This window comes from Trachurus trachurus (assembly GCF_905171665.1).
Source record: "Trachurus trachurus genome assembly, chromosome: 22".
NCBI lineage: Eukaryota > Metazoa > Chordata > Actinopteri > Carangiformes > Carangidae > Trachurus > Trachurus trachurus.
Window position 1 is genome coordinate 3,507,789 of NC_139907.1, and position 13,413 is coordinate 3,521,201.

At 40.3% G+C, this 13,413-nt stretch overlaps 1 protein-coding gene across 1 annotated transcript in view; it reads right to left on the reverse strand.

Annotated features, from left to right (window-relative positions):
- syne2b (spectrin repeat containing, nuclear envelope 2b) overlaps nucleotides 1–9,451 on the reverse strand; it is a gene marked incomplete at its 5' end in the record, with an annotated part of 175,557 nt that extends 166,106 nt beyond the window's left edge. The window contains 2 exons of the mRNA XM_083998509.1: nucleotides 881–942; nucleotides 9,361–9,451. Of these exons, the coding sequence (XP_083854635.1) occupies nucleotides 881–942; nucleotides 9,361–9,451 (153 nt within the window). The remainder of the gene's footprint in view (nucleotides 1–880; nucleotides 943–9,360) is intronic.
- Nucleotides 9,452–13,413: the final 3,962 nt, after the last annotated feature.

The window sequence follows — 13,413 nt, forward strand, 5'->3', positions numbered from 1 at the left end:
CTCCTCCTTCGTCCTCCACTGTCACATTCACCGCTGACCCCCAACATGTGGAGCTGAAGCTCTGCTGCTGCTGCTGCTGCTGACTCATGTTAGGAGATAGTTTAAGAACAAGACAGTGACCTTTCTTAACAATGCTGTTTTTGCCAACTTCACTCCATGATGCGTTTATTTTTAAACACCGGGCTGGTGACTGGGAAATCCCTCCAATGGTAATTAGAAAGAAACACGGGGTTGTGTTTAAGCAGAGTTTGGTAACTCTCATGGAATATCTCACGCATGCACTTTCACAATAATTTAATGACATTATCTGGTTTTAAAAAGCCTTAAGTGTGGTTGCTATAAATAAAAACACCTTTATACTTCCCCCCCAGTGTCTAAGCTGAGTTAATGACACACAGAGTCATAGAAAGTCGAGAGTATAACCTAAATTATTTGTAATTTTTAAAGCAATCACAGATATCACGAGAATCAAAGGTTTGTCAGCTTCGACAAAGCTGGAATTTGCAGTTGCATTAAATATCTTTACAATGTGATAGCCTATCTATCCAAATGTTGCCTTTTGTAGCCTACAGTATGTTATTATAAACAAATATAGGGAGTTTTCTGATGCTACCATTGCCTTTGTTAATGGCTGATAAAAATAGAAGGGTGAAGAGGAGGGGGGAACTTTTTTTAGCTCCTGAAAGGGGGCGGGGGGTCGTGCCAGAGAAGGTTTGACAACCGTTGCATGACATGACAGGACAGGACAGGAGAGGACGGGTCAGGACAGAAAGTTTTTTCTCCAAACAGCTGAAAAAAATCACAACCCTCGGTCACAAACACAGTCCCTCATCAGACTGTGCAGAGAGGTCAGAGGTCAGAGGTCAGCGGCAGGACTCACCTTGGCCAGCTGAGCGTTGACCCAGTTGGTGAAGGTCCTCTTCTGGATCTGCTCTTGTTCCACTGTTAAAAGAAAGAGACACAGGAAGTCAAGTTTAACTCAAAACGATCACCACACGTAGGAAACAGTAAATCACACAGGTAGGTCACATTTAAAGTGCAGCAGCTAAGGTCATGATGCTGTACATGAACTATTTATACAGAGTGCAGCTGCAGAGCTGGCTCACACCCCGACACTGGTCGTATTATTAACAACAGCCAGTGAGCTGGGAGCTCCTCAGAGACAACACTGTCCTCATGAACAGACCTGACTCCAACAGCAGAGACCAGGGTTCCTCTAACACTTCCTTCACTCAGATTTATCTATTTATTTTTAAAGGGATAGTTCAACATTTTGGCAAATTGGCCCATTACCATAATCCCTATAGTCATAACAGTAGGTTTGTTACCTCTAAAACAACTCTGTCTGGTAACGTTGTGTTATTATCTCATAGCGTGGTGAATGTGCAGGTCACAACTTGTCCACCAGAGCGTTGTGGAGTTGTTGGATTGTGTATTTGATGAGTTTGATGAGGGAAACCAAGAAATCCCATGAGCCTCCGTATGAGCAGCTTGCAGCTCTGCTCCGCTGTTCTGAAAATAGCTTGCACCGACAAATAAAGGTAACAAACCTATTTGTGGCAATGGGCCAATTTGCCAAAATGTTGAACTATCCCTTTAATGTAAGAATGATAGACTGCTTGTGTGACTGTACCACAATAAGAGATAAACAGTTGGAGAGAAAATGGTCAAGACGTCTGGAAAAGGTCGATGTCACCGATCTCCACATCAACACAGATCATGTGTGAAGGTGAAGCAACTTGTTGGTTAGCTTAGCATAAGTCAGGACTGGAAACAAAGGAGATGGCTAGTCAACCCTGATCCATCTACCAGTACTTCTAAATAGCACACAATAATATGTCTACTTTGATTAATTCAAACAAAACCACAAACTGCCTACTTCCCTCAGGCAGTAAAACACAACCGAGCAGCTGAGAATCTGGATGAAAGTCAAAAATCACACAACCAACATGGCTGACTTCACAACAAGCCTCTTCGCTAAGCCCCTCCCACAAACGGCTACTGTCCAATCCTACGTTAGCAACCGTCGCTATGCACAAGAGGCCTGTCAAGCTTTCAGAACTTGCAAGTCTGACACCAGATATCCCAAAAGTTTAGCGGGATCCTCTAGACAGGAACTGTTTTCACTGGCAGAAATGCGAGGGAAGCATCACAGACGAATGTTGCGTGCTTTTAGACCTCACCAACATGTCCGCCTGAAATTACATCGTCCTCTTAGCCAGGGTTTCACCAGAATTCTTTCCCTGTTTTGGTTTTTTGCTGCTACAAAGAGCTAACAAGCAAGCTAGCTTGATCAAAGACGGTTTGAAAAAGTTACACTGCAAAAACTCAATCTTTCCAAGAATATTTGTCTTATTTCTTGTCAAAATGTCTCTTTTCTAGTCATTTTTCCACTTAAAATAAGACTCATCATCACCTAAAAATACTTGTTTTTAGATATTTTCACTTGTTTCAAACACATTTTCACTTGGAATAAGTAGAAAAATCTGCCAGTGAAAGCAAGTTTTTTGTACTTTTTGAAAAACTTGCCCCACTACCAGATTATTTTAAGTGAAAATATGCTTGAAAGAAGGAAAAAGTGTCAAAAAACAAGCTGCTTTTTAATGTGATGAGTCTTATTTTAAGTATGATGAGATTTGTTTAGACTAGAAATGACATTGTGACTAAAAATAAGACAAATATTCTTGGTAAGATATTAGATTTTTTGCAGTGTAGTAGTTGAGCATCTTTGGCTTGGTAGCAAGTTGACCTTGTTACACATGGAAACAGTAAATTACACAGGTTATAAAGTGCAGCCGCTAAGGTCAAGCTGACCTGACAACGTAGTTCGACCACCATATCTGTTTTTCTTCCGAAATCACGCGCTATTTTGTGAGATCTTGTGACTGAGGAATCTCCGCTGTGTCCATGAACCGTTGCTGTAAACGGCAGCTGTTCGGTCTCAGTCTGGCCAAAGCAGAAACACCCAGTGTGAACATTTGGAGGATAATCATTAAGATGATAAAAAATCTGTCAAAACTGTACATACAGTAAGTCACTGCGTCCCACATTTTAAAAATGTGTTGACATTTAAAAACCAGTTAAGGGAACCCAACATTATGTCTCCTTTTAATTATACAAAACTATGGCCTACACTGCATACCGTAGCTACTTGTACAGTAAGTGAAAGTCAAAACCATTACAACCAAATTGTGTGTATAACCGGTGCCTTTATACCTGAGCTGTTGCATTCCCTCATTGAAGCTGTCAGTGTGTGATTCACTTAAACCAAAGGCAGCAGCACAAATACTTTTTTTTTGTTTTCTGTTTTCTGTTGGACCTATTGTGAAACTAGCCAGGCGTTAGCAGCTGTAATAACTTGGCCTTTTTTATAAACACAGGTTATGAATGTCGCTTACACCCAAGGGTTTGGCTCATTAGAATGAAAGAAAAAAACCTCTGGGGATAATGTATGATCACAACTAGAAATATTTGGCCTGTGTGTTGCCTGAACAAGCATAAAGGGCCTCAGTTCAATAATTACAGCCACTGACAGCAGATCAGCATAAAAAGAGCTGAAGCAAAGAGTCTTAACCCAGATCAGCGTGAGGAAAAGCTCTCTACAGAAGTTATTGTCAGCCTGCTGTATGTTTCCAACACCTTACTCCTGCAATAAATCTCAAACCTCTGGCAGTGGATTACAAATATAACTGGTTATAGTTCCTGCTGGTACACGTCCTGGAATAGGATGGCCTACATGCATTTCTATTAAGATATTAAAAATGCTTTTACATTTTCAGTTGAGACATTGCCAAAAGCAAAATGGTTTCTTATTAGGCCGATATGTGAATCCATTAGAAATAAAAACTGTACAGTTACGCTGCACGACACCCACCTTCCTTAGCTACCATTCATGTTCTGACACAGAGCATGCGTCATCATCACTCATACCGTGTAATTTGTAGATTTCTTTTGTATTTGCAAATGAAAAACTGTGTCAAAAATGATCACACACTCCTACTGCAAAAACTCAAAATCTTTCCAAGAATATTTGTCTTATTTCTTGTCAAAATGTCTCATTTCTAGTCAAAACTTATCTCTTTCCACTTAAAATAAGACTCATCATCTAAAAAGTAACTTGTTTTTAGATAATTTTCATTTGTTTTCAAAAATCTGCCAGTGAAAGCAAGTTTTTTGTGCTTGTAATAGAAAAACTTGCTCCACTATCAGATTATTTTAAGAGAAAATCTGCTTGAAAGAAGTAAAAAGTGTCTAAAAACAAGCTGCTTTTTAATGTGATGAGTCTTATCTTAAGTATAATGACATTTGTTTTGACTAGAAATTACATTTTGACTAGAAATAAGACAAATTGGTAAGATATATGAGTTTTTACAGTGCCTGAGAGGTTGCCAGAGACCTGGACTCACCACTGTAAGGCTCAATGAAGTCATTCAGGTCAGTGACATGATGAAGAGTCTCACACAGAAGCCAGTCCTCCTCGTCCTCCATTATCCCCATGGTGGTAAAACTAATAGACTTTTACCCAACAATAACAATGATCTAATCAGATTTTAAAGCCTCATCTTGCAGCAGTGTCCAAGGTACCAGCAGTTGAACTTTTTGGCCAATCAGTGTCCCAGTTTCCTGCATTAATCAGCAGCTACAGAGACGAGCAGTCGGTCCTCAGCTCCAGCTCCAGCTCCAGCTCTCCGTCAGACTGGACGCTCCCTCTGAGTTCTAAGTTTATTTTCTGCTTTAATATGTTTAACAGCAGGACGTCGTGCACCTCTGGCCTCGGCTCACTGTTCTAATCTTAATCCTGGAGAGCTCCCGCCATGACTCACACATCTTATTATAATTAATCTGGTGTCATCAAACAAAGGTAAGGGAGATGTATAGGGAGGGGAGGGGGGGTGTTGGATTTCTGTAGCAACACGACCCGACGTGACTCTTTGAGCTGTTTAATGTACAGAACAGAAGAACAGAAGCTGATTTGGAGAAACCGGACGGCAGCGACACTTGATGTTTTGCCATGAAGAATTATTTTAATCACTGTTGCTGTTTCAGAAGCTGCAGAAATAAACCTCTGCTGTAGCTCAGTTAACAGACTTCACAATAAGAGCTTGTAAATTACAATTTATTAGATGATTTCCAGGAATTATTCTTATTTTTCACAATACATGTGCTGCTTTTAAAAAATAAATCATGGTTGACATCATTGTCATTGCCTGGTCTTCTTTATCTGGTGCAATAACGTTCATGTCATATTCTTATTTAAGTTTTATGCATATTATGTACATAGTTTGTCTTCCCTTGCATATTTTTATATAGTTTACTTTTTTATTGAACTCTTATGTCATTCCCTAAAACTAACTTGTTATCTTATCTTATCTTTCATGCTGCTGTCACATAAATCAGAATATGGTGAAAGAATAACATCATGTGCAACAGCATGACGGTGACATTTTAAGTTAAGCAGCTGCAGGTAAATTGGACAGTATTAACCAATCAGTTTTCCATTGTTATGGGACTTGCAGCGTGGGCAGAAACTCTGTGTAAAGGTGAAAACCGTGACCTTATAATTGCTCAATGATACTGTAGCATGAGGTGGCTGGTTTTTCTTTAGGTAGCAGCAGGCCTCCAGTTTGGTCGGTTTGCTTGATCAGCAGCAACATGATTTACATACAGTACAGTACTAGTGAGGCGACATGAAGCTGCTAGCAGTTGCATGTAAACATCAATCAGTACAGTATGATAGCTCAGCCTCTGCAGCAGAGCTCTACTCTACCTCCAGGGCAACAAACAGCTGCACTTTGTGTTTTTTCTATATGTAACTTGTACTGTAGCTGTGACTGTGACCTACACAGACTGCTGCTTTAAACAAACACAAAACAAACTGGGAAAAGTGGAAACAAAGTACAGCACGGCAACAAATCCTCAGTATAACTCCTAAACTAACAGGAGAGACGCTCTCTCTGAGGAAAAATAGATTTACTCTGAGCTGGAAAAAGATGGTTGATGTTGTTTAATGATGTAAAGATTCTTCATTAACAAATGTGGAGATGCTCAGCTTTGTTTTTCTTTTATTTATAGCTGTAGATACATCACAGTAGGCCACATGCTACAGTATAGGCCTATATGCTAATAAGCTGACGTCTAATGTACAGTTTTGCTCTGTCACCACCACAATAGAGACAAATAGAAACACTCACCTTTGCCCCAGCGCCCACTCATGCTGTGAAAGTTACACAGATCAGCAGAAGTCTCATGAATCTAAAGCAAACCTCTGGGGCCTACTAGTGAACACATGGTTAACGGCTCCGACTCGACTGCAGCAACACGCCATGTGAAGTACAAAAAAAAAAAAGAAGCTGATATAAAAATGCGTCTGAGAGCTTTTCTCGTCTAACCAGCTCAGTTTTACATTTGCAGCCTGCAGGGATGCAGGTGAGTGAGGCTGAATGGACTCCGCCTCTTTTTTCTTCTTTCTTTTTTTTTTTTTCCTACCTGTGACTTATACTTAAGAGGCTTCAAAGCTGCATGCAACACTCCCCCCTGCAGCCTCATGGGAACCTGATGCTGCAGAAACTGGAAAATATGTCAAATGTCAACCGCTGTGAGAATTTGGATCTCTCTATTTTGACTGGTTTTACACTTCTTTTGTCATTATCTCTTGAAGAAAAGAGTTAAAAAGACTATTTCTTGTGTGATTTGATATATTTATTCACATTTCTTCCATGAATTTGATGCATTTACTTTTTATAATCACTAATCTTGTTTAAAAAGTTTCTTCAACAGTATAAAAGTCACTAAACGTGCATCATCTTTGAACCTCCAGTTTGTTTTGATGCAGTTAATGGCTTTAAATGCATCATGTAATAAACTCTAATAAAACCAGATTACATGTGCTCAATTAAATAAAGAGTCCTTTCTAACTGTGTTGAATCCACCCAACATCCACACACACAACATGAACAAGTCTTAGTGACATTCTTTCATCATTACCACTTCAAATATATAAACAGAAAAAAAAATCCCCCCAGTTTTATTTAACAAGCTGGTTTGTCATGGGGTCGTAAATCTTACATCATGTATTTGGCACATTGTACCAGCTGGAAATGACATAGTTGGAAAAACATTTACAAGCAGCTTTAGTAAAAAAGAAACACTGTGCTCTAAATGTGAGGGGGGCGGGGGGGGGGAGTCATGAGCTAAAAATAATTCAGCGGAGAACCTGGTAGGAATGAACCCAAAATAAAAAAGTGGGTGGACGGACAGAGAGAGAGAGAGAGAGAAAGAGAGAAAGAGAAAGGCCGTTAGGAGAGAGGAGAGGAGGTTGAGAAACAACAAAGATCAGATGATGCAAAAGAAAGAAATGAAAAATGACTGATGTCCATTTCAGGAACTGGTGCAACGACCACGACGAATCAAATTCACAGAAACAGATCCAGACTCCTCTGCTTTCAGAGTTTGATCTCAACTCAGCCATCAGATAATGAACCTGAAGGTCTCACTGACTTATACTCTTTTTACTCAATTTCACTCAGCTGTCAGACGTCCAACTAAACTGTATTCGAAATGTATTGCCCCAAACTGATCCGTGGTCCTGAATGTCGGCTGTCTAAAAGTCGTCAAATGAGCTCTGCTGAGAACAAGCTGTTTCTGTGCCTGCACCTTTAAATAACATGGTTACTGTACACGGCAAAGATTATTACCACTTTATGACTTAAAATTGGTCGGTATTTCATCAATGTAGCTCAGGAGTTTCTTGCTATGCACTGCAGCCATAGAAATAGACGTGGTAGGCGTTTTATCGCGCTGAGGGGCCGGCCTCACTCCCGTTGTGACATCACCACAGGAGCTGAGTCTGAACAGCCTGTATGAGCGCCGTTTTACCAGTGGGTGGGCTGCAGAGTCGATGCAGGACCCGTTTGCTTTCCTGATTCTAGGAGTTGGTAGGCTCAGGGAGGACCAGTTTATGTATGTAGAGACCAGACAAACCCTGTTTTTCATAATATGGGACCTTTAACACTGAAGCTTCAGTCCAGATGCACAACAAAGTGTTGCTGAACATCTGTATCTGCAGTCAGTAACATCGAGGAGGGTTACTGTGAACTAGAATATTGTCAGAACGCAGCAGTAACTATTAGCAACTTAGTGCTTTGATCATAAAGAAACCTGCATTATCAGTTTACGATATCTATTATTTATTCTTTTTATGAATAGGCTTTATGCGCAACTCCACTACTTCCTGAACTTAAACAAGCTCCTTTATTTCCTGTCTTACATTATTGGACAAACTGATTAATCCAGGTGTGTCTGTGACTCTGACCTCAGTTAGTAGTCACAACAATGGTCAGACACACCTTGTTTAAGTTCAGGAAGTAGTGGAGCTGTGCATAAAGCCTATTGTTTGGTTTGAAAAATGTCCAAAATGAGCAGGAGCTGACGTCATCAAAGAAAAACATTTTGAATTTCTCTTGAGGAAATGCACCGAATATCTAATCAGCTGCCAATCAATCAATCAATCAATCAATCACTCTCTCTCTCTCCCTCCGGACGCCTCTTCTGCAACATACATGACTCACGTCTCTGTTGTGAGAGCAACAGATTAAACTGAGGAGGAGGAGGAGGAAGAGGAGGAGGAGGACGGAGCCAGCAGACATCAAACCTCTCCCCTGAGCCAGACACGTCACACAACTGAGGCTTAATGGTTTGTTATGTTGCCGCGGTAACGGAGATAAAACACTGAACTCAGGACAAGTGTAGTTTTTCTTTTTACAACTGTAGCTATGAGCTCAGACTAGAAAACAACCTCAAGTCTCCACTCAGCTCAGCCTGAACTCAACTCAACTGGCTTTTCTGTTACGGCTCCGTGGTCTGATCAGATCCAAAAAAACAAAACAAAAAAACCCAAATAAACTTTCAAAGCACGAAAAATCATCTCAAATACCTGCAAAAAACAACAGCAACACTGCAAAAACTCAAAATCTTACCAAATTTGTCTTATTTCCAGTCAAAACAGATCTCATTCTACTTAAAATAAGACTCATCACATTAAAAAAGCAACTTGTTTTTAGACACTTTTTCCTTCTTTCAAGCAGATTTTCACTTAAAATAATCTGATAGTGGAGCACATTTTTCTTTCTCATTACAAGCATAAAAAACTTGCTTTCACTGGAAAATGTTTCTACTTTTTTTCAAGTGAAAATGTGTTTGAAACAAGTGAAAATGATCTAAAAACAAGTTCATTTTTAGGTGATGAGTCTTATTTAAAGTGGAAAGAGATTAGTTTTGACATTTTGACAAGAAATAAGACAAAGATTATGGAAAGATTTAGAGTTTTTGCAGTGCAGTAAAAGCAGGATAAACATGACTGACCCTGCAGCAGCATGTGGACGTTGTCGATGTCCAGGGGGATCGGCCCCCGCTCCGCCACCGCCTCATCTCTGGAGTAGAAGTCTGACGACATGGTTCCTCACCGACGGCCTCCTGGCAGCATGGCACCACTCTGACAGAGAGAGAGAGAGAGGGAGAGAGAGAAGAAACTTTAGTCCACAGGAAAATACATCAGAGTCTTCTCTGTGTGGCGCAGGTTCGATGCCCGATGACGAAGCCACTGAGAGGAAACGTACGATTTCTGAGACAACTCTGTTTTCTGTTTGCAGCTTTTTACAGCGTGTTTAGATTTGAACCAAAGTGCACCTGAACGCAACATGTCAGTACACAAACATCTGTATGTGTGTGCACATCTGGAATAACAACACATATTCCAGATATGAGATTTTTAGCGTGTAGGAACGACTCCTGAATCATCCCCTCAGCACACCAAACACACACACACAAACACACATATAAAAAACAATATACATGGGCCACTGCAATATTCATGTTGTAATACTGTTCATATTTCATTATTTATTGACCCTACGTGCACTTTGTGTTTCTAATTTGCTGCTACAGGAGAGAGACTGCCAAACAAAAGTCAAAAGTCAAAGCGCCTTTATGGTCTTTATATTGTAAATAATACAATGAAATTAAAGTGCTGCTCTGTTACAAATAACAAATTCACACATCACAACAATGACATTACTGAATAATAAATAGAAATAGATAAAAGCTTAATCAATCAATAAGAGCAAGAATATATAGTTTTTTAGTGTGTGTGTGTGTGTGTGTGTGTGTGTGTGTGTGTGTCTGTGTGTGTGTGTGTGTGTGTGTGTGTGTGTGTGTGTGTGTGTGTGTGTGTGTGTGTGTGTGTGTGTGTGTGTGTGTGTGTGTGTGTGTGTGTGTGTGTGTGTGTGTGTTAACTGAGTCCATTCAGGGTGTATATTGCCTTTGGAAAAAAAACTGTGATTGAATCTGGTAGTCTGGGTTTGAATATTTCTATATGCCCTTATGTTACAAACTAAATTTGACATGTATTTTTACAAAGATGTAATATCACAACATTCTGCATTGATTGATTTGCATTGCAAAGTTTTTTGATTGATTGATAATTTCGTATGAATGACAGTCATGCATACGAAAAGGTTAGGTAGGAAGCCAAGGCTTATGAGGAACCTACCCCTTGCAACTAATCAATCATGGTGTTAGAGACAAGATCATTAGGCTACTTATAATACAGAGACACATTTGAAACATAATTAAGTAAAACAGACAGTAAAATAGGTTGCTCTTGCAGAATTCATACATCTAAGTGATTGATTTAGCATGTTTTCTATGTTAATGTGCAAACTGGAGCCTTGTCCATGTCCGTCCTTCATCCAGACCAGTGTTCAGGCCTGATGAGAACCGTTTACTCTCCTCAAAGACCTGAAGACAGAGTATAAGTCCTCTAAACAAGAGACACAGATACATGACAGACATGACAGTCCAGAGTCGTGTGCTGCTGTTGCTACTAGGGCTGGGTAAAAATATCGATTCAGCAATGCATTGCAATTCTTTTCTCTGCAATTCAATATCGATTCAGCAATCTTCTGAATCGATTCAAGCCCCTGGCCAGTGGGGGCGCTGCGAGCAACACCCTCGTGTGATTCGCGCTGTACGGACGGGGGCCGCACTAGACCAAACCATAACAATATGGGAGTGAGTAGCAGCAGCAGCGTTAAGCCAGCGCCTTCAAACCTGAAAGCAGATGTGGGGATTCATTTTGTATTTATAGGCGCCGATTCCGTGGGTGCTCCGGTGCTCAAGCACCCACTGACCAGGTTGAGCCACCAGATGCGCATTTCTCCGTGCCGCGAAAAAGCTAAAGTCAGACCGACAACTGCCCCCTTGTGTTAAGCACACGTTGTTATTGATATTGTAGCGTCAGACCCGACGACAAGTCAACAACATAACACAAACTTATCTGACAGCTGCTCTCACTTCTTCCTCTGCTCCTCCTCACTCACTCACCTACACACAGACAGGACTCTGTCTTCCTCACACTCACCCCAGCCCCTCAGTTTCTCATCCCACCTGCCCGTACCATACACATTGACAGTCAGTCAGAAATCACAGAACTTAAACATCATAACAAGAACATTACTGCGGGGTCGCTACAATATTTTCAGTTGTGCAGTAGGCTATTATTAATAATATTGTTTTGTATTGTTTTATTACTCAAAATGTTATGAGTTATTTTCCAAGAGGAAAGTAACACATAGCCTAATTTAAATTTAGCTGCACTGTAGTTCAGTGTTAAAGCAGTGTCATATTTTGTTATGCTATGAGTTATACTATGGCTGTTCATAAGGCATGAAACTAAACAAATAATTATAAAAAAAAAAAAAATCTGGTATTATTTGTGTATTTCTGCTTGATACTGAATCGATATCGAAGCATTTCAATCAATATCGAATCGAATCGATATCGAATCGAATCGTGACCTAATGAATCGAAATCGAATCGAATCGTGAGATTCTCAACAATACCCAGCCCTAGTTGCTACTGCTGCCAACGCTTTGTCAACAGAGGCCACAGAAACCACCGTGGAGTGGAGTTTACCACAGTCGATCACAGTTTACAGAGAAGCGAGACGCTGTGAACTGACAGTGAACGCTACATGAAGAGCTGCGGGCGCGGGGCCGGGGCTCGGTCCCGTCTTGTTCTGTCTTGCCCTGGGATATGACTAGAGTAAGTGAACTGAGAAAAATGCGTGACATTTAGACCGGTCTCCTCCTGACACGCCTGCCTAGTGCCTACACACACTCATCACACGCTTAAAGAAACAAAACAAAAAAAACAAAGAATAAACTCAGTCAGGTGCCTGTGAGTTTCCTCTGCTGTGACACTGTAGGAGAGCAGACAGGTGAGTGGAGCTAAAATAAAACAGTGTGAAATAGCAGCAGCAGCAGCAGCAGCAGCAGCAGCAACAGCAGCAGCAGCACGTGGGCCTGAGTGACAGACCGGGTCAAATAGAAGGGGGTTGGTTTGTTTTAACATGCCTGCACTGCCAGAGAGGGGCGGGGTCTCTGTTAACGAAGGAACAAATCAGAAGGGATTATGTTTGATCCACTTCCTGGACTCTCTTCACTCCCAGGAGCAGAGAAGGATTTCATGAGTCAGTAAAAACAAAAACAAAACCAGAGAGGAGAAATGAAAAAGAACTGGTGGTGATGCACGACAAACTGGAAACTAAACAGACTAAACAGAGATGTGGTGTGATTATAAAAGTCTCAGTGAAGGAAACGACTGAATTTCAGACACCAAGATAAAAACAATCAATCAATCAAAGAGGAAACGTCCGTCTGATAAACACAGAGCAGAAACCTCAGGGCTTTTAGAGTTTTACACCAGTTCAGACGCTGTCGTTAAACTAAAAACATCAGCAGATCTGGGATTTTAATTAAGAAGAAGGAGAAGATGGAGGGAAGGAGGGGTTGTGTCTCTCGACCTGATAAATGAATACCAAGGAACCAGTTGGACGACATCATCAAACAGGAAGTCGTCTCGTCAGCCACAGGAAATCATCTCGACCTGATAATCGTTTCTTTTTCTTCTCTCTCTACTTCCTCATTCCTGCAAATGTCAGGACCAAATATTTGACATTTTGTTCATCACATCTCAGAAAACTGTTAACAACACTAATGTGTTTATTTTTTTAACAGGTGTTTTTACTTTTACTTTTACATGACGTTGTTTTCTTCTGGTCTTTAAATGTTCTACTTTTATTTCATTGTATTATTTTTATGGTTTTCATTTATCCTTTGATTTGTCTTTTTCTCAACCCTGTCTTTTCAAATGCTTCAAGCTGTTTCTATTGTTTTCTTTATTATTATTTCTATTGATCTGTTTTTCACATATTTTTTTTCATTGTCAACTCATCTATTTCTTCCAAGTTTTTTTGCTTTTATTTAGCTCATTCTGTTGCTCTATGTGGTTTTTATCTTATAACTCTTTTTCTGTTATTAAACTTTCCATGTCCTTTAGTTGTTCACATCTTCCTCC